The sequence below is a fragment of the Patagioenas fasciata genome, chromosome 5 (genome assembly GCF_037038585.1).
Source record: "Patagioenas fasciata isolate bPatFas1 chromosome 5, bPatFas1.hap1, whole genome shotgun sequence".
NCBI lineage: Eukaryota > Metazoa > Chordata > Aves > Columbiformes > Columbidae > Patagioenas > Patagioenas fasciata.
The window spans coordinates 20098624-20119810 of NC_092524.1; the positions used below are offsets into that span (position 1 = coordinate 20098624).

General features: G+C 37.9%; 1 protein-coding gene across 13 annotated transcripts in view; it reads left to right on the forward strand.

The window, feature by feature from the left end:
• PPP6R3 (protein phosphatase 6 regulatory subunit 3) overlaps positions 1 to 21187 on the forward strand; it is a 63395-nt gene that overhangs the window by 30208 nt on the left and 12000 nt on the right. For 11 of the 13 annotated variants that reach the window (XR_011739314.1, XR_010651372.2, XR_011739315.1 and 8 more), the window contains 12 exons: positions 200 to 312; positions 959 to 1072; positions 2227 to 2356; positions 5161 to 5313; positions 9320 to 9469; positions 9987 to 10051; positions 12227 to 12342; positions 12732 to 12817; positions 13129 to 13215; positions 16678 to 16775; positions 18482 to 18536; positions 20205 to 20335. Coding sequence is in view for 9 of the 13 variants with exons in the window: in XM_065838058.2 (XP_065694130.2) it covers positions 200 to 312; positions 959 to 1072; positions 2227 to 2356; positions 5161 to 5313; positions 9320 to 9469; positions 9987 to 10051; positions 12227 to 12342; positions 12732 to 12817; positions 13129 to 13215; positions 16678 to 16775; positions 18482 to 18536; positions 20205 to 20335 (1298 nt within the window). In the remaining 4 variants the exon portion in view is untranslated. The remainder of the gene's footprint in view (positions 1 to 199; positions 313 to 958; positions 1073 to 2226; positions 2357 to 5160; positions 5314 to 9319; positions 9470 to 9986; positions 10052 to 12226; positions 12343 to 12731; positions 12818 to 13128; positions 13216 to 16677; positions 16776 to 18481; positions 18537 to 20204; positions 20336 to 21187) is intronic. The other 2 variants (XM_065838063.2, XM_065838064.2) reach the window with 1 other exon arrangement.

Here is a 21187-nt window from a genome sequence, read left to right on the forward strand (position 1 = left end):
AGTCACAGCCCCAAGCCTGTCAGTATTCAAGAAAAGACAAGACAATGCCCTCAAATGTATGGTGTGAACTGTGGGGTTGTCATATGCAGGGACAGGAGTTGGACTCCATGATACTTGTGGGTCCCTTCCAACTGAGGACATTCTATGATTGTGCGATCTTGTTACTGCCATAGTGCAAAGCTATGTTTTCCTGTTCCAGAGGCACTCAAATGCATCACAGTCACTCTGTGAAATTATTCGTCTGAGCAGAGACCAGATGTTACAAGTACAGAATAGTTCAGAACCAGATCCACTGCTTGCAAGTCTAGAGAAGTAAGTTGCCTTTCTGAATTTGATTTGATTTCAGTTCATAAAAAAATGTTTAACTTCTGCATATGAAAACCTTTAGAAATGGCAGGCTCTACTTTTCAGGTGAGTTTTTTTTTGCTATCCATCATCTCTCTGTATTATTTAAAATACCTCAGCAAGTAAAAATTGTTAGAAATCATTAAAAAATTTTCCCACACTGCCAAAGTTAGTGGAATCAGACATGTGGAGGTCAGCTTGATATTGTGCAGAGCACAGATGGGATATTTTGGCCTAAATCTGTTACTTGTTTTAAGTTGATCTAAGTGTGTGTTTTTGCCAGAGAAGATTCTCCTGTATTCCCTTGTTTTGCTTGTTATAGGTTTAGGTTTGTGTGGCTGTTATGGCAAGCTGAATCAGGTTTTTGATCTGGCTGAAAACTCCCTTTGTGTAGTGTTTGTTGTCATATCAAAAAAAATAGATCACTGGAAGGAATAAGAAAACACGATGGGGACAGTGTGGATGGGAGCAATTGTCCTGCTATCTTGAAATAGCTAGTAGTGTTCTTTGTATTATTCCCTTATTAATTTTACATAGGGAAATGGTAGCTACTGCTGTTAACAGCTGCTTCCTGAAGCAGTGTTACGTCTGATGCCAATACTTTTCTTTTCAGACAAGAAATTGTAGAGCAGCTGCTGTCTAATATTTTCCATAAAGAAAAAAATGAATCTGCAATAGTCAGTGCAATCCAAATACTATTGACCTTACTTGAGACAAGACGACAGACGTAAGTGTTCTTATTTTGCTTAAATTATGCTTGCGTATTTTAACTCAAGTACTGTTCAGCAATAGCAAGTGTCTTCCCTGTACTTCTGATTGAACTATTTTTATGGCTTCTTATATCTGAAGAAGTAAAAGAGCAAACCAAGTGATTGCAGTTGGCATTAGTACACTTTCAGCAAATGACTGGTCTTTCTGCAGTTTTTTCCAGAAGCTAGTTAAAGTGCCAATTGGCAGATCAGGCTAATTGCATTTCATCAGTTTGTTTCTGGATACAAGAAATAGAGTAAATATATACAGTGCAGTGAGTAGGCATTGAGTTTTTTTTAAAAAGTTATTTGGAACTTTATTACAACTTCACTTTGAGAAACTGTTGGACAGATCATTGTGGAACATTCAACTTGTTGACCCAGACCCAAGGTTCTATCACCCAGTGTGCAAAAAAAAGCCAAATTGTAGCACACAGATATAAGATATTGTTTATTACGGAGTTGTACAAGTGTGGATGCTGGAATAAAGCCAGCATAACAGAAAGAAAAGTAACAGCTGTTTTGTATAAAAATCTTATCACTACTCAGGGCAGTCCTAAAGAGCCAATTGGTTACACATTTGCATATTGCATTACATAATCCTTTTAGCATATAATGAACAACATTCACCTAAAGGACACTTTATCCAACAGTCTCGATGTTTTAAAACAAGACTGCAACTAATCGTACAGATGTCAGAATGTCTAAAGCTGCAAGGTCAGTAGTCTTTGTAGTTTGTGATCAGGTGTTTTGCAAGACACCCTTACCTTTGTCAGACTGACCTAAAATTGAAAGGATTTACCTATCTTTAGGTTAGCAATTGCAGACAGGATTCATTCTGTTAAGTGGCAGTCACAACGAACTTTTTTATGTTCAGGATAGATGAGTGAAGCTCTTTGTCTGCCTTAAAAAGCTGTGATGTTTTATCTCAAAACCATGTTGAAGATTTCAAGCACAATAAATATAAAAGTACTGGGGCTAGTGTTTGGAAAAACCTTGTTCAACAAGTACTTTACACTATATTTGTAACCTTTTAACTTGCCTCTTAATTATTTTCACAGAACTGTGTCACTCTCAAAGATGTTTTACAACTAGTTTTGATATTGTCACGTTTTCCTTATGTGTGTTTTAGATTTGAAGGCCATATAGAGATCTGTCCTCCAGGCATGAGCAATTCAACATATTCGGTCAACAGAAGTGTGTTAGAAGCCATAAAGGCACGACTTTCATCCTTCCATGAACTCCTGCTTGAGCCTCCAAAAGTAAGTGAAATCTTGTGTTACCAAATTAATGGAAATAAGCCTATCACTGTGTGACTGTACTTTAGGCAGGTTATAATAACAAAATCCAGTTCAACAACTTTTGGTCAAGTGGCCAGGCTCCTTCCCAGCCTGTTCTGAGCTTTGCTGCTCATTATTGTTGTCCCTGAGCCAGTGTGTTGTGCTAATTGATATGCTTTTCCAGCTTAAACTTTGTTTAATTAACAGAACAGCCCTGAGGCAATTACTGGTTTCCAAAACCAATAAGAGATTTGCTATGTATTCTGAAGGTGGGGTCCTGTTTTCTGCTTGGAAATCGTATCTGGATAGGGAACATGGACTATGGAAACATGAAACTATGTTTCAGTTGTTTGGAACTTTGACATGGCCCACAGGAGGCCTGCTCAGTTCCTCTGGGCTTGGCAAGGACTCCAAGTACGCCAACTCCATGATGTGCACACTGCACTGTAGTCAAGTTAAATTCTTTGAACTCTTAAATTGATTTAAGCGACTTATCTGTGTCATCCTGTTGTAAAAGATAAATACGAGAGGTATAAATAAGGAAGTTACCAGTGATCTATTTATATTTTTCCACTCAAATTTTTATTGGCAGAATTACAGCTTAAGCGGTGCACCCTCTACTGGGTGACACAGTCTATAAGAGAGGAGGACCTGTGGGCTGAAGTGAAAATAAAGACTAAATGTGTATAAAATACCAGATCAGACAGGGTCAAGGTAGTGTTAAAGTTTTAGATTGAAGAAGATGAGACCTCAAGATTTCCAAATGCAGAAGAGGAAATAAAATGCAAATAAACTGTCTTTATTGCAACATGACAAGTTACAGGTATATTTTCTGATGATTAGGCATACTTAGCATCTGAGTCTCACTTAGCAAAGTGAATCCGTTGCTCACTTTAAATACCAGTTAAATGAGCATCCTTTTGATTTTTGCCTTATGGGCTAAATGAACTAGCAGTATGTCAGTCATCTTTTTTCTCCTGCAAGGGTGAAGATGGTCAGGCAAAAATGACATCCAGTATTACAGAAGGCAGTAGTAGGCTCCGTGTCAAAATGTGCTCATATCTTAAGACAGGAAGATGTTTTCATTATTAATTCCCCTGCTCATTGCATATTTGCTACTAGATTTTTAGCCCTTATTGTAGCTAATACCAGATTTTTCTTATTGACTGGCACTTGGCAGGTTAACAAGCCAAAAGAGTTGTCGCAAAACAAAAATGTGAATGTAAGAACCATGAAACTTATGATTGTAATATTAATACAAGGACTCATCAGGGCATGGAAAGAGGTTATTGCGGTGTTGGAGCTAACTCCTTCAAAGACGAGATAGAGCTTGTTTCTTGTATAACATTAGACTAAGCAGAGAAACTTGTTGCTTAATGAAATTGTTTTCAAGTATGTGAAGTTAAGGTTGTTGAGGCATTGCAATATAATTAGAGACTGTCCACCTAGCTGTTTTGTGTATATTGTGGCAGTGTAGACCAGGGGTGTCAAACTCATTTTCACCAGGGGCCACGTCAGCCTCACGTTGTCTTTAAAGGATCAAATGTAATTTTAGGACTGTTTATACAGTCCTAAAATTACATTTATACAGTCCTGTTTTAATAGGTCTATATAAACTTAATCAAATAGATTTAAGTCTTGCATTTTAGAATACTAGATTTTGTTTTAATTAACAAAAGCAAATATTTTTAATCTACTAGATGTGAAACTGGTTTTGAGAGCAACAGGGAAGTAAAAGGCATTCAGAATAGAATCAGAAATGGTGTGTGGTTTCTTTCCACTCCATGGCAACTCAGTAGCACTAGTGGAAACTCAGTAGTTTCCACTTAGTAACTGTAACTGTATATTAACTAAAAAGGGATAAAACATTCAGGTACTCTTATGCAGCCTTTAGCTTTTTTGATACTTCTCTCTGACCTTCCTCATCCTCCAAACTGTTACACGTGAACACATTTCTAATCAGAAATACCATAGAAATTATAGCATACTACTCCTCCACATTTCACTTGAGCAAATTAAAATATTTCTGATAGTATAAGCGGAAGAGGGAAATGCTGGCATCATGTAATAATGCAGTATACAGCTGGTAAAATAATAAATACCTCAGGGAAAAACAGAGCAAGGTTATTTAAAAAACTTTGCTGTGCTCTCTTCCGCAAGGCCCATTTGTTCTGTGCACAGAGAAATCCCAAAAGATGTTTTCTCTAACCATAACTGTTGCAGTGATAATCCTGTAATGCAGATCTGTCAGACTCATTCAAACACCATGTTCCTGCAGCACAATGCCCATCACACACCATGTGACCAGCATGCTGGCAGGAGCCTGGGAACAAGAAGCTTGGCACTGCTGTGTGGAAACAAAGTTCTGGGCTGGATAACACAAGGAGGCAGGCTGGAATCAACCCCACAGGCTGTGTGTTTGACACCTGTGGTGTAGAATATAACTGTACATGGATTAAGTAGTGAGACACATTTCCTAGGTAGTATTTCCTGTTTTCTTTCAAGGTTGGGTAGAATGCATCTACTTTGAGATCCTGTCTGTAGTTAACAATCAATTTTTACAGTGTCGTTGGTTTCATGTGGCTGGTTTTAGTGTTTCTGGTCTGTGTACATAAAATAAGCTATAGGGTTCAGAAATAAAGTTGCTTTTTTGCAGGGTAAAAGTAAGACTGTTGTTCAAGGACTGATTGTATATATTTTTAAGCACTACCCTGTCACTGTGCATAGTAATGATGGGCTGGTTTTTAAAGATATTTTAATGGATTTTATGTGTGTATCTTTTTCAGAAGAGTGTCATGAAGACATCCTGGGGTATATTGGATCCACCTGTCGGAAACACACGTTTAAATGTTATTAGATTAATATCTAGCCTTTTACAGACAAATACAAACAGTGTTAATCAGGAGCTTATAGAGCTTAACAGTATAGGAGTAATACTGGTAAGAACTTTATACTGACTTGTTTATTTTTAATGATTGCTGTTAAGATCTTGATTGGTCTTTCTGTCACTGCAGATAACAAGCTTATTTTTTCATCTATATGTTCTGAATTTTTCAGCCATGTTCAAGGCTTCCATGCTGTTTACATTCTTTTATTAAGTTGTTCCCTCAACCCATTTTCTTCTCTTAATAATATATAGCACACCAAATAGTATCTCAGCAGTGTCCTATAAAGGGACTGTTATTCTTGGTAGTTCGTATGCCTTCAAACCTCTGAAAGCAAGATGTTGCACAGCAAACCTTCAGTCAGTTAACTCACTGCTTTTGTGCTAAAGTGGAATGTATACTTTTAATACTTCCTATCTCATACTTCAACTACAGTAGGACATATTTTTTTGTATTTAGGTTGACCAAAAAATTCAAAAGTTGGTATTGGTTAAAAAATAACTACCAAAACATGCCAAAACTTATACTACAGTTTCTGAATACAGTATGTAAACTTCTGCTTCGAAGCAAACAGTTACAAACAAGGTATAAATATTTTCTCTGCACTAGGTTGTTTTAGTATAAAATCCCTTTTTGCTTCAACTAATTAATACAGCTGTAGTTGTAACCATATCAATCTCTGCGCAAGTTGGAGTTGTGGACAGGTACTAACTTGTATACAATAACTGAAGTTGTTCCTAGATGTGTTGTGTAAGAGAATGTACACACTTAGAAAACTTGCATTGCTAGCCATTTTTCTCATTGGGGACTTCAACTTACCAGATGTCTGCTGAAAATACAACACAGCAGAAGCAGTCAAGGAGGCTTCTAGAGTGTGTGGAAGACAACTTTCTGACACAACTCGTCAGTGGGCCAACTAGAGAAGGCCGCCCACTGGACCTGTTGTTTGTGAACAGAGGAGGAGTCATGAGTAATGTGTTGGTTGGAGGTCACTTTGGGCATAGTGATCATTAAATGATCAGGTTGTCTGTTCTTGGAGAAGTAAGGCGAGTGGTCAGAAGAACTGCTATCTTGGACTTCCAGAGGGCAGACTTTGACCTGTGTAGGAGGCTGGTTGTCAGAGTCCCTTGGGAGGCAGTCCTGAAAGGCAAAGGAGTTCAGGAAAGCTGGTTGCTCCTCAAGAAGGAAATCTTAAAAGTGCAGGAGCAGACTGTCCCTGTGTGCCAAAAGATGAGCTGGTGGGGAGGACTGGCCTGGCTTAAATAGAGAGCTTCAGCTGGAACTTGGGAATAAAAGGAGAATTTATAATCTTTGGAAGAGGGGGCAGGCTACTCAAGAGGACTACAAGGATGCTGTGAAGTTATGCATGGAGAAAATTGGAAGTGCCAGAGCACAACTAGAGTTCAGCCTGGCTACTGCTGTGAAAGGAAATAAAAAAAAAACTTCCCTAAATATGGGCTAAGGAAAATCTCCAACCTCTGGTGAATGCAGGGAAAAACATAGTGACAGACGATGAGTGAAAAGCTGAGGTACTAAATGCCATCTTTGCCTCAGTAAGATCGTTTGTGCTCCAAGTACCCAGCCCTCTGAGCTGGAGGACAGGGACAGGGAGTAGAACAAAGCCCAAAAAAATCCAAGGGGAAATGGTTAATGACCTGCTACACCACTTAAATACACACAAGTCTGTGAGGCCAGATAAGATCCATCCAGGGATACTGAGGGAGCTGGCAGAGGTGCTCAGCAATCCACTTTCAATTATTTATAAGCAGTCCTGGCAAAACTGGGGAGGTCCCAGTCGACTGTAAGATGGTAAATGTGACACACGTCTATAAGAAGGTCCAGAAAGAGTATCTGGGGAATTACAGGCCTGTCAGCCTGATCTTGGTGCCAGGGAGGATCATGGAACAGGTCATCCTGAGTGCTGATCCTGTGGCACATACAAGACAACCAAACAATCAGGCCCAGTCATCATAAATTTGTGAAAGACAGGTGCTGCTTGACCAACCTGATCTCATTCTATGGCAAGGTGACCCACTCAGTGAATGAGGGAGAGGCTGTGGATGTTGTGTACTTAGACTTCAGTAAAGCCTTTGCTTTTTCCCACACAATTTTTCTGGAGATTCTGGCCGGTCATGCATGGCTTGAATGGGTATTTTCTTCACTGGGTAAAGAACTGGGTGGATGACCAGGCCCAAAGAGTGAGTGGAGTCAAATCCAGTTGGCACTTGGTCATGAGTTGTGTTCCCCAGGGCTCAGTACTGGGGCCAGTTCTGTTTATCAGTGATCTAGATGAGGTTATCTTACACACTCTTAGTAAGTTCGCACCTGACACCAAGTTGGGTGGGAGTGTTAAACTGCTTGAGTGTAGAAAGGCTCAACAAAGGGATCTCAACAATCTGTATCAATGGGCTGAGGCAAATTGTATGAGGTTCAACAAGGCCAAGTCTGGGGTCCTGCACTTGAATCAAAACAACCCCATGCAATGCTACAGGCTTGGGAAAGAGTGACTGGAAAGCTGCCTGGGAAGAAAATGATCTGGTGGTGTTGATTGACATCTGGCTGAGCATGAGCCAGTAGTGTGTCCAGGTCACCAAAAAGGCCACCAGCATTGTGGCTTGTATCAGGAACAGTGTGGCCAGCAGGACTAGGGGAGCAATCATCCCCCTGTACTCAGCACTGGTGAGGCTGCGCCTTGAATACGGTGTTCGGCTTTGGGCCCCTTGCTACAAGAAAGACATTGAGGTAGTGGAACGAGTTCAGAGGAGGGCAACAAAGCTGGTGAAAGGTCTGGAGCACAAGTCTTATGAGGAATGGCTGAGGGAACTGTGGCTGTTTAGCCTGGAGAAAAGAAGGCTGAGAGGAAACCTTATTGCTTTCTACAACTACCTGAAAGGAGGTTGTAGGGAGGTGATTCTTAGGGACATGGTGGACTTGACAGTGTTAGGTTAACGGTTGGACTTGATGATCTTAAAAGGTCTTTTCCAACTAAAATGATTCTATTATTCTGCGTTAAATAGATAATTTCATAAACTAAATTCAGTGAGGGGTGAATGTGCTATTTCCTCTTTGCATAAGGTGAGGAAAAAAGTAACTATAGCCATACAAACTTCTCAGTGCTTCCTGCTGTTTGCTGAAACAGCACATGCTTTACTGTGCAGACTTGACTGCTAAGAAAAGTAATTGTCTAGTTCCAGTAGCATATCTTTATTGTAGGATGTTATTTGTTTAGGAGAACTGAAAGAAAACTGAAGCTTTATTTTGAAGGAGACTGAAATTGTTTAATATGGTTCCAGTCACTGCACATCTTTTCATAACTAATTTTATTTTGCCAGTGGCAGCAATCATTTGAGTTTTCCAGTTAGAAGTAGTGTAAAATAACTGGACATAAAGCTTGAGAAAAATCTTTCCTGTGTTGAAGAGGGAAAATGTAGAGACAAGAGAACATGATTAACTGAATGCTGTGTATTGTATCTCAGCCTCAGTATGTGTATGGCATTTAATAATCTTAAATTGCATCTAGGTTATCTGAGGTAGCCTTCTGTAACAGAAGAATAGAATTAGTAGATGACAACTCCAAAACAGGTACATATGGTTTTGTAAAAAATCTCACTAAAGTGAGGAGGACTTTATAAACAGTATTGCAGGTGTTAGAAGCTTAAGTGAACTCAAAAAAAAGAGAAATCTGTCAAGGGCTACTAAGGTCAGAAGTAACGCTTCTGACTGTAGGACTCTCTGGGCTGCAGCTAGCAGAAAGAATATAAATGGTGAGTGTCATTCCTTCCTCTCTCTGTTCTCTAAAATTGCATTATTGCTTGCCCCCAGGATAAATCCAGTTACAGTTGAGTTTGTTCTGATCCAGTATGATAGTCCTTGTGTTCAGATAGTAGCAGGTACAAGAATTAACTTTTTTGTAGGTCACAAATTTTATCTTGCACAATAATACTTATTGTAAAAATTGATTTGTTCCTGTGTAGTCATTCAAATGACTTTTAGAAATGAGACTATTGGTTGCGTTTCATGAGAAGACCTTTGTATAAACCTTGTTGAATTTGTTTTATAGGACATGTTCTTTAAGTATACATGGAACAACTTTTTGCATACTCAAGTAGAAATCTGTATTGCTTTGATTCTTGCAAGTCCTCTTGAAAGCACAGAAAATGGCACAATTACAGATCAGGATTCCACAGGGGGCAATCTCTTACTGAAACATGTAAGTTGTGGGTGTTTTGGGAATCTGTTGTATTTTGTTGTCTCCAGGCTACTGTAGCAGATACTCTTCTGTAAAATATACCCCAATATTACTTTATGTATAGAATGAACAGGAATATTTTTCTGGTTTTTGGTTTTTTTTTTAAATGTCAGTTTAGGGTGTTAAACCTGAAAATGCCATAGAGTAGATTTTTGCTGCTCCAAAGTGAGCATATGTGCAGAGCTGTAAGTATTTATTTTCCTTGAAAGTGTTCCTCTTATTTTTAAGAATTAAAATAGCTTTCAGTAGCTTGGTGCTACTACAAACCAGCAGCTATAAAGAGAAGTAGAATTAATATAGTTTTAACTTTTAGGTTTCTGGTTGGGATCTGACCGCTGCTTCTCGACTTGAAACCTTTCAGTGAAAGTATTTATCATGAACCTTATGTTATTTGTCTTGTAAGACTTTGAAATCAACTGTAAAATGCATAATAGTTTTCCATTTCACTGCTACTAAGCATATTTTGCCCTTTTGCTAGCTCTTCCTCAAGTGCCAATTAATAGAACGAATACTTGAAGCATGGGAGATGAATGAGAAGAAACAGTGAGTAACCAGTTGTTTCATTCCCTCCAATTGTTTACCTAAGACTTGAATTGTGAAATGCATTTGTGACTAATTCATAACTGATCTGACCAGTTTTAAAAACACTTGTATGTTACTATTTAGATTAAAGCTTTCTCACATATTACCTTTTGGTAGCATTCTAATGCTTTTTCCCATGGTCATTTCAGAATACAATAGTTTGTTGTTCTTGCCATGTGGAAGATATTACTATGGTATTTAAAGTCTGCCCATGTTCAAGTACACAAACATACCATAAGTTTTGAGAGGACAGAAAATAATTTTTTCCAGTAAGCAATTAAAATTATTTACAAACACATCAAAGCATATTGCATATTGAGGAGCAACAGACTCCTAAGCAGTAGAAGTCATGTCCTCAGCAATGGAATACCTTCTGAAAGTATGTGTTTGTGATAGGATGGAAGTTTCAAGTAGCTAGTAGGAAAAAAAACTCTGTCTTCACCTGAGGTGGTAAAACAGCTCTCTGAAGGCTCCTAAGTTTGGCTTAGGAGATACTGAACAGTGAATGTTAGCTTTAAGTTGTTGAAATACTGAATTAGCTGACTGGGATGGTGTTGCTGGTTTGCTTACTTATTATTTCAGACAGTTTTCCCCGGAGTATTCCTGTTCCTATTTCATGTGCATCAGATAGTAAATACATGGCTAATATAATTAATCTGAAAATAGTGTTGAAGAAGGTGGGTATAAAGAGAATGTGACTTAATTTACTGTAGAAGACACTTAGGAAAACATGTTTATCGTATTCTCCTGACATTATAGAGAACTGTGAACTTTATCAGCAATTAGACTCTCATAGGAGAGATGTATGGGAAATTATTTGCATAGATCCAACCTAAAACTATTCTGTGATTGGATAAGAATGTTCTTGATCCAGTGCTTACCATATGGATGAATTAATAATTAATTAATTAGTTTAGTTTCGTATTTGCAAATACTAATGTGGAAAATACTGTTACAAACCTCAGATTGTGCTTTTATCTGGAAATAATTTTTGTTTGTGAGAAATGAGCTGAATGTTGTAATTCACCCCTTTGTCTAGTTTTGTACAAGTAAGAGTCCAAATATAAAACATAAGTCTTTTAAGATAATCTTAAGATATTTTTCTCTTAGCTGCTTGCTGTAGTTTAACTGCAGCTGGCAACCAAATACCACAAAGCCATTTGCCTGCCCCCCACCCGCTTGATGGGATGGGGGAGAGAATTTAAAAAAAAAAAAAAAAAAAAAAAAATTACAAATGAACAAACAGAAACAACAACAAAACAAGGTATTTTTTATTACAGAGTTGCACAAGTCTGGATGCTGAAAGAACGCCAGCATGCCAGGAAGAAAAGTAACAGCCATTATATACAGAATGTTATCACTGTTTTCACACCTTCAGGACAGTTGTGAAGAGACAATTGGTTACACATTTGCGTATTGGTTATGTACTGATTTTTAGCATATAATGAGCAACATTCAGCTAAAGGACACTTTATTGAACAGTCTCAAGATATATGTTGAAACAAGATTCAACTAATTGTGCAGGCTTCAGAATGTCTAAAGCTGCAAAGTCAGTAGTCTTTGCAGTTTCTGATTAAGTGTTTTGCAAGTCACCCATATCTTTGTTAAAGGACCAGACTGACCTAAAACTGAGAGGATTTACATATCTTGAGGTTAGCAATTGCAGATGGGATTCATTCTGTTAAGTGGTAATGACTACATTTTGATCATGGACTCAAAGCTCTGAGAGAACATTCAGTGAAGTGGGGTTTTGAAAAATACTCTCAGCAAGAGAGATTTCCAGAAAACTGTGGATCTGTTGTTAACTTTGTAATTGTTTTCATAATGCTGTAGACTTTTCTTTCTACACACAGAAATGGGAAAGCAGAAATAATCTGTCCAGAGACTCCTCACTTCCTTCTTGGTATTTTACATACTTAAGTCTTCTGAATTGGCATAGTAGTCAAACCAGTTGGTGTCTGAAATTCTGGAGTATTTTTGCTGACCTTTGGTTTTAGGGTACAACTCTTCTGCTTAGGAGCCCCCTGTGCTATTTCTCTTGTGTAATTTCTTGATTCTGGTAGAGTGTTTTCTAAGAAAATATAGTAGCACAGTTGCTCTGAGTGTGGACAGTTGAATTCCTTTTGTCTCTTGCAGGGCTGAAGGAGGAAGACGGCATGGCTATATGGGTCATCTGACAAGGATAGCAAACTGTATTGTGCATAGTACAGATAAGGGGCCAAACAGTACACTAGTCCAACAGCTCATTAAAGGTAATGTTAATGGTCTTAAGTTTGTCTTCAAGGCTTTCATCATCAAATTTTGAGAAAATGAATCAGACTTAAATTAAAAGACAGCTGTTAGATAGAAGAGGAAAATTTTGTTTCTGACGCATTCAATTTAAAACCAGACATACTTAAACATATGCTTAAGTCTTCTTTTCCAACAATATCAAAGCTCCTTGAAATAAATGGAAAGAGATGCTGACCTACTTAATTTGGACTTGTTTGCTGTATGGAGTATTCCTTATGGATTTAGGAGGATGTATATGTTCTCTGCAGTATTTCTGGTAGAACAGAAGAGAACAATTAAAAATTAAATGATGCTCCTTTGTTGATAGTATCAATTTTTTTTTTTTTTTTTAATCTGCTTTGTATGCTAGAGCTTCCTGAGGAGGTCAGGGAGCGATGGGAGGCATTCTGCACAAGCTCTTTAGGAGAAACTAACAAGAGGAATACAGTGGACCTGGTAAGTAGTGGTGGGTGAGTTATCAAAATTGCTGCTGTTTACTTGGACCCCAGTTTCTTTTTGTCAGCAACTTCCATGTACTTGTGTCAACAAGTACATCTCGCTGCTGAGCTATTGAACTGATAGTTCTTTAGTTTACTTTTCAACTAAAGCCATATCATTAATATTTTATATGGGAATCTTGAAGTTGCTCAGTTTGTATACCTCATCCCAGGAAGTTGTCAAGAAGGAAGACTTCTTTACAGCTTCAAGTTAGTGTCCTTGAAAGCTCCTGTCATGTACTATGCAAGCAACTAAATTCCTTTTTATAGGTTACTACCTGCCACATTCATTCTTCCAGTGATGATGAAATTGACTTTAAAGAAACTGGCTTCTCACAGGATTCTTCTTTACAGCAGGTGAGTTGAATTTTTTTAACAGCATAAGTTGCTTTTTCTATAGAGATAAACAAGATTTTTTTTAAAGTAGTGGAACTTGTATTTCTATCACGAGCAAATGCAAATCTAGAAAGTTTAAAATAAAACTTAGACGTATGTGCATGCGTGCAACTGTGTTTTATCAAACCCAGAGGTATGGTTTTTAACATGTCATGATATCTTGGTGTTCCGTTCAGTTGTTAGTCTTCGATCATGCTGTGTATGCAGATTTCTACTCATTATGCCAAAGAACAGATTTTTATATGTCAGCTCTCTGGCTAAATTGAATAGTTGCTATGTTAACTTTAGTTCTTAATAGTTGTAGAAGTTTGAAAAGGTGGCTTCTAATTGTGTTTTCTGGCAAGCGTGAACTGTTGTGAAAGTAAATATGGGTTTGTTTGGTTTTGCTAATAGATTTTTTTTAATTAAATATTTACCCTTATTTTAATGACTAAACAAGGAGGATTGGCTATTTGTTATTACATGCTTTTAATTTTTGACAAAATATAAAACTGCAGTCATCACAAAACTATAAATCAAGAGCTAAGTATACTTCTGTAACAGGTTGTATCTAGCGACTCTAGTGTGTTTTAACTTTATAGATGCTTGATCCCTAGTAAACGTACATAGCCAAATCTTCCCAAACTAGATTTCCAATTAACTTTATCACTTAGTTATCAAAAGCATAAACTTAATTTAAAAATCTTTTGTGAGTGTTTCAAAGATAACTATTAATCCCTTAGTTTACTGGAAAAAAAAAAAATTGAGAATAAGAGAATTTCTGTAATAGTACTGTCCTACCTGCAATATGCATATCCTTCAATTCTTTCACCAGTGGTAAAAGTGGGAACCATGCAGCACGAGACTGACAATAGATCTCTTATATGGAACACATTGCTTAACCTGGGTTATTAAATAGAATCTTTCAGCTCACCGACAGCTATGTAGTAAATACCTAGTCCTAAGACTGGCTTCTGTACTTTATGCATCTTTTATAGTTTTTATAATACATAATTGCCTAAATTTGGATTGTGGTGGCTTAAGTTTTGAGAATCTGAATGCATTTTTACCTGATTCAGTGATTTTGTGCATGTGAGGTACACCTAAATACAAATTCAATGAATTGTGAACTGTCTGTAGCAGCTCTAGTGAGAAAGTAAGATCTTGAAATATCTGTACTTTTCATGCATCTCCTTAGTGACCTGCTGTACCTAGGCAATCCCAGCAGTTCCAAGTAGTTAATCTGGAGAAACGTGGTTGATGCAGTGTTCTCTTTCAAGTTTGTCACAGTTTTCTGAATATTTTTCTAAGCTATGGTAGTGAAATATACTTTCTAAAGTGGTCTTGTGAAGAAAACGTGACACTAGACAGGTTAAATAACTACTGGGAAATGCATTGAAATTACTTTAAACGTTCTACAGCTGCACAAATTCATTCATAGTGGTATCTCTGGATCAGCTGGAATACCCTAGTATTCTACCATGTTAAAGGAGAAAACAGGTGGTAGATTTCCAGAATTGAAGTGGACCCATTAGGAATTGGGTAAAGGAGGAAAATACTAAGGAACCTATTGATCTTTGGTTTATTTTTGTCAAATGTAACTTTCACCTGTGCAGAATTACATTTGCTATGACTTATTTCTCCTGGCATCCAAATCTAGTTTGATACCGTTATCTTCTAATGAAGACCCTTTCTTCTAGAGGGAATGTTTCTTTTTCCCCTCCTTTTTCCTCAGAAGCCCTTTTCATGTAAATTTCTGAGTAACACTTCAAAATGGACACGTTTGAAAAAAATGATCCCTCACCTAGTTCTGGGTTGTAAGATTTCTTGTGCCAGCAATGTTTTATATGCTATCCTGCTGTGGCCTTAGAAACTTTTGCTTCAGGAATATGTTGTTCTGTTCTCCACCAGCTTAGTACCACTTTTTGTCTCCTTTAAGTGTACTGAAAATATGTTAGAGAATGGGATAGAACTGTCTAGAGTCTGAGAAATGCCAGAACTTTAACTGCATTTTATATACTTCTAGGCAATTTTGATGTTATATGATTTCACACTAGTTTTATAACTAGCTGATGTTATAAACCTAATGTCTTAATTTTCTATTTAGCTTTATAAGTGGTCTTCTTAATGGTTGCACATTTGTAAAACACAAGAAATCTGTTTAACGTTGGGGTTTTTTTCTTCCTGTGAAGATAATTCACTAATATATTTTAGTCACATGCACTTTTTAATATCCATAATAGTGAAAATAATTATAGGAAAGGGAAGCTTAGTAACCAGTGTAAAGCAGAGCAATTATTTTATAGGGAAGTCAGTATCTGATTGCTTCTGTGTTCATGTTGGTAGACTAATTGTGTTAGTATCAAATGCCAAAGTTTTTCAGAACTGTTGGATTTTAAAATATAGGATCAAAACGTAAGAGTTTTTGTACTGACCTGGGTTAGCATAGTGACCCTACCAGTCATGAGGATTTTCAGACCCACTCCCAGCCCAGTGTCTTGCTATATACCTCATACTTCTATGACTCCTTTCTTTTTTCCTCCTGCTTTCATCATGCCATAATCCAAACTTGCTTTTTTGACCAGTCTCTTGTTTTCTTTCCATATTCGCCTTATCGTATTCAGCTTTATTTCTTCTTGAAAGGTTTTGTCTGTATACTTTGTCCCTTCAACTACCTTGGCGAGAAACCAAGAGTTGATGTGACAGCTGTTTCCTATAATGTCTTAGCAGTGGCTGACTTTACATGTGGAAATAATGCTACTAAAAGTCCCTGGAGAATGTGTGATAATTTAATTATAGTCCTCAGAAATAAGGGACAAAAACTTCTTATCGATAAGAGAAAATGCTCATGTGTACCTTAATGTATATATACCTATCTGCTAGCAGTTGACACTGACTTATTTATTTAAACAAAGACAAAAAATAAAGCACATTTGAGTCAATGACACTACACTGAGATGTAAAATGTCCAATAGTTTCCTTCTTCTAGAGGTTGAGTAGATCCTGCTGGTATGTGTGCCTGAGACTGAAATTTCTAGTGACAACTACATGATAAATATGAAACTATGCTTTAGTATCTATATATAATGTACTTTTATGGTTCTTACCATTTATAACTTCATGTTATTTTGAACAAAGGCAGCTTTTACCTCATATTGTGTTGTTTCACTGTTTCTTTGGGGTGCATTTGGAAGGGTACCAAGGAACACATGGTTAAACTAGAGATTTAACTTTGTTATTGAGAACTGTTAATAGACTGGCTTTCAAGTCGGTAGAGGCATGTAGTCAGTATGACCATTTAAAATTCAAAGGTTAGGACAGATCCTTTTCCTGTCCTTTATGTTTAGATTAGAGAGACTTATTTCTTTGGAGCAAAATGGGCAAATAGGATTTAGAGTATTATTAGAATCATTATATCACTGTCATTGGTCCTGGGGTTGCCAGGCCTTTTCTGATTATCAGATGCAACAAATGACGTCCAATTTTATTGACCAGTTTGGCTTCAACGATGAGAAGTTTGCTGATCAAGATGACATCGGCAAGTGAGTATAACATTATACTGGCTTTGACTATAGTCTTGGAAGTTTTCTTACTGAGTATTTGGCTGTGTTTTTGCTGGTGATAAATGCAAGCCTTTACTGATGTGAGGCAGTTGCCAGTCAATCCTCTCTTTTCATACCATATGTGTGCACTGATAGAAGCCTCCCTGGACAGTTTACAGAGGAAAGCAACAGCTTGTTTTCCATTTCTAATGTCCTGGTTGTGCCAACATCAGAACACAGCATTTGTGAATAAATAACTAAATTATAACTCAGCTTTTGAAAGCTATTTGTGTTCAATGACATGGCATTGTTGGGTGCACTTTCACTTCCTCTGTGCCTCAAAGTGGGTTTTTTTTCCCACTGGTGAATTTATGTACCAGACCAGATGAATAGCTCTACTTTTAAGTTTGCCTGGAAAAGATGACAGGAACAACCCGTCTCTGAGTGTACTGTTTTGTATGGGACAGTAAGGAAAGGGCATTGTAAATCTACCTTTGCTTTCAAGGTCAAAGCAATTAAGACTCATTTCTACAAATAGGGTAAGTGATGAACTGAGAACAATCTTGGTCAGGTTAAAAACAAACAAAACCCAACAAACAGAACAAACCAACCAACTAAGCCAATACCATAATGGGAAAGGGAAAGAATGGACCTTCTTGCTGTAAAGAGTTTGTCATGATTTTTGTAAGAATTCATGGCTTGGAATGCAAGAATATCCATATAAGAGTAAAAAGCATTAAAGTAAAAGACAAAATGTCTCAGTGCTCTTCTATAAGATGTGTTTAGTAAGTGCTGCTTGGCTGAAGCTTTTATGTGCCATTTAAGAAGCATTGCTGCCTTTTTGCACCACAGTCTTCTGAGATTATAGATTAAAATATGATGGGAGAGGAAGCAACTCAGGATAGTCCTTAACTTTGTTAGGAGCAAGTGGATTTTGGCAAGGATAGGAGTTGGGATTCTGTTCAGATCATGCTGTTTAGTAGTATATGTTCTTGGTGGAAAGAAGACGACTACTTGTATAAGCAGATCTCTTGAGGTATGTAATAGGTATACTGATGATGTACTCAAGAGCTGGGTTAAGATGTAGATAAATGATGCCTTTTGTGCAAGAATCAATTACATCTTAAATTACCTGCTTGCTGTTGTGCAGTAATTCAGATGGTAACTTGCATAGTAACTCAGTCACATTGAAAACTAATGTTCCTTGAGACCACTTACCTTGTTCCCTACTTTATAATACAATGAAGATTAGAGGAGTAGTAGTATGTGCTCTGCTGAATGCACTGCTGTATGTGGCTAGAGAAAGAAAATGTTAGCTCTTTTGAAAGTCTCATGCTGTTTCTCTTTTCCTCCTCTGTTTCTTTTTGCATCCCCTAGAGATTTATTTTGCCTAATGCTATTTTTAATCTAAGAAATGTTTGTAATTACTCTAGTGAAACTGCTTGATAGCTTAATATGTGAGGATGTGTAAAGCCTAATATTTAGTGTTTAGTTCGAGGGGAAAAAAAAACTTAAGTGATTGAATCTCTACTTTTTCTTAAAAACATTTTTTTTTCATTAGGAAACAAAGTTGCTATTGTATTTTTCACTTTCTTCCTGTTGAGAAGGTCCTTCTATAGAGTGGTGAAATCAGTTAGAAGGTATAAGAATAATACAACATCATAATACAACATCTTGTTTTATTGCATACATCTGCTTTTTCATAGTGTTTCTTTTGATCGGGTCTCAGACATCAACTTTACACTCAATACGAATGAAAGTGTAAGTATGTGTTCCTGTACTGTCAGAATGATTATTATGTTTTAAACTTTGGTGTGACCTCAAAGTTTTGGTGGTCGTTGCAACTCCTTTGATGTGTAGTTGTTGGGAAATAACGATCCTACCTTGTTCCTGTGTCATGATATTTTCTAATTGGAAGACATCATTGTTGTTCTTTGTGAATAGTATTAAACAGAATTGCTTTCAATTTCTCTCATCAGGTTCAATAACAGACTTGGATCTGATTTGTGCATGTTACATACTTGTGTTTTATGGTTAGAAGCTATTTCAGTCTTCCAATGAGATTGTGGTGACAGGAAAGTAAGGACAGAGACTTTAACCCTAGATACTGTTTGTCAGTTGAGCTGAACTAAACCCCACTGCACAGAACAAAGCTGGAGTACTTGATGGTTTGGTTATCTGAAAAGCTCTTCTATGTCATTCCTGCATGCTATTCTTAAACATGATGGAAACTCAAATCTGTTGTTTGACAGTCCACTCAACTTGTTGGTAGCTGGGTACAACAAGCACCACTGAATTTTTTTTCTTGGCAAGTTTAATTTCTTAAGACATTCATTTTTTTGCTGCTTTTAGAGGAATGTCCTTTTCCATACTGTTTTGAGGTTCTTTTCAGAATAGTCATAGATTTCTGTCACGGAGGCACCCTGAGGTTAGTTTAAGGGACAACAGGGTCCAAAACAACAGTGAGAAACAGGGTTTTAGCACTCCAAAAGTGACTTGAATACAGGTTGGGCTATCAGTTGAGGAAAATTATTAAGGGGCAGCAACTAATAATTCAGGAGGTCCATAGTGTGCATGCACATGGCATCACCAAAACAATGCCAGAGCCACCCCTGAGTCCGGGAAGAGTACACACTTGCCTGAACACAGTATGGGATTATTTCAAAGGGATACACGTACTCGTATTGAATACAGAAAGTGTACACTCGCAATCCTGCGAGGGTAAATTTATAATACACTCGCAATCCTGTGAGGAGAAATACACATGCAAATGTACACAGAATATTACACATGCTTATGTGGAAGCATGGGAGAAAAATACACTCGCGATTCTGCGAGGAAATAATTTTACACGTGCTCTTATTGAGCACAGAAAGTACACGTGCATATGTGCATGGAAAGTAGATACACTCGCAATCCCGCGAGGAGAAATTTTACTCACGCACGTGCCGGCAAGGCAAGCGGAGTCTCCATCCGGGGGGGTGCTCTCGGCGGCAGCATCTGGCTCATATGCCAAGAGATCCACAACAAGTGGGCAGAGTCTCAATGAGAATCCCGTTTTTTATAGCCTGATCAGATCTGACTGTAGGCATTCCAGAAGCTTCTCTGCACCCTCACTCTGGCTGTGGGGTGCCCCTGAAGCTTCCAAATATCCCCCACACTGGCCGCAGGTGCCCAGTGGCTCCGTGGTGCCTTGGCACTCCCTTCTCTTTTCTCTTAAGGGCCATGGCCAGGGTGCTCTGGGCCCAAACAAAAGAAGCTGTTAGCCTCAAACAGCAGAGAGAGAGGGAGATGTGTCTACTCCTTCCATATTGAATGAGGAAGGGGGAGAGAGGGGGGTTTGCATTCTGCCACAATTTCCAAAGTATTTACTAATGTAAATGAAACAATGAATCATAAATACAGATTTTATACTTTTGCTGTATTTAGGGCAATATAGCCTTGTTTGAGGCATGCTGTAAGGAGCGAATACAGCAGTTTGATGATGGTGGCTCTGATGAAGATGACATTTGGGAAGAAAAACATATTGCATTTACACCAGAGTCCCAGAGGCGTTCCAGGTAAGAAATGTGTTTTTCATCCAAATGGTAGTATAGTGATCCCTCAATACAAAGTATGTCTTCTGATTCATACTGACTGTTAGCCCAGGCTGTCCAGCATAACTAGCTTTTTCCATACTGTGAAGAAATGACTAGAGGGGTGGCTTTAGTGACTACTTTCTGGCCATGATTTGCAAAAGGTGGCAGCAGTTGCCATGTCTACTCAGCCTTTCCTGGACTTCAGCTTTTGTAACTTGTGTTTTTGGTGGTGATTTGTTTTTTGTTTGTTTTTCCTGCTACTTATCCTTTCCCTCTGCTTTTAAACCCACTCAGTCATTTTTATCTTGGACAAGGCAATCCATCTCCACAGTTCTCTAGACCATGCTGTCCTCTCTACAGTACCAGTGTGGTTGTGGACAAAACTGCATGGGAAGCTGCCTTGAGGGTAAAGGAGCATGTTGGCCCCAAAACTCTTAGGACCGTGCAACTTCCTTTCTACTGAATTTTGTCGCATGATAATCTTGGCTTTTCTGACCTTCTTGTGACTTGAGTCACAAACCAAATCTCTCCTTCCCTTGCAACCTCTGAAGTACACGTCGCTAATACCTTCTGTGCAAAATCAGTTATTTTGTTTGCTGGTGTTGTGATTACTTAATGTGATGTGCTTTGGGGACATCCTTACCTTCTCGTATTAGCTTGCTTTTTGTGTTAGTTGCACTCACCAGGAAGGGAGAGGTGCCCGTAGGGTTTAATTTTGTATGTAGTTAAAGATAACGGACTTGAATACAGGTGGAAAGATTTTAAAATAGATTTGCTGTTAGATTTAAAATAAATCAATTTCTATCGAATAGAGTTGTATTTTAGCACTTCCGT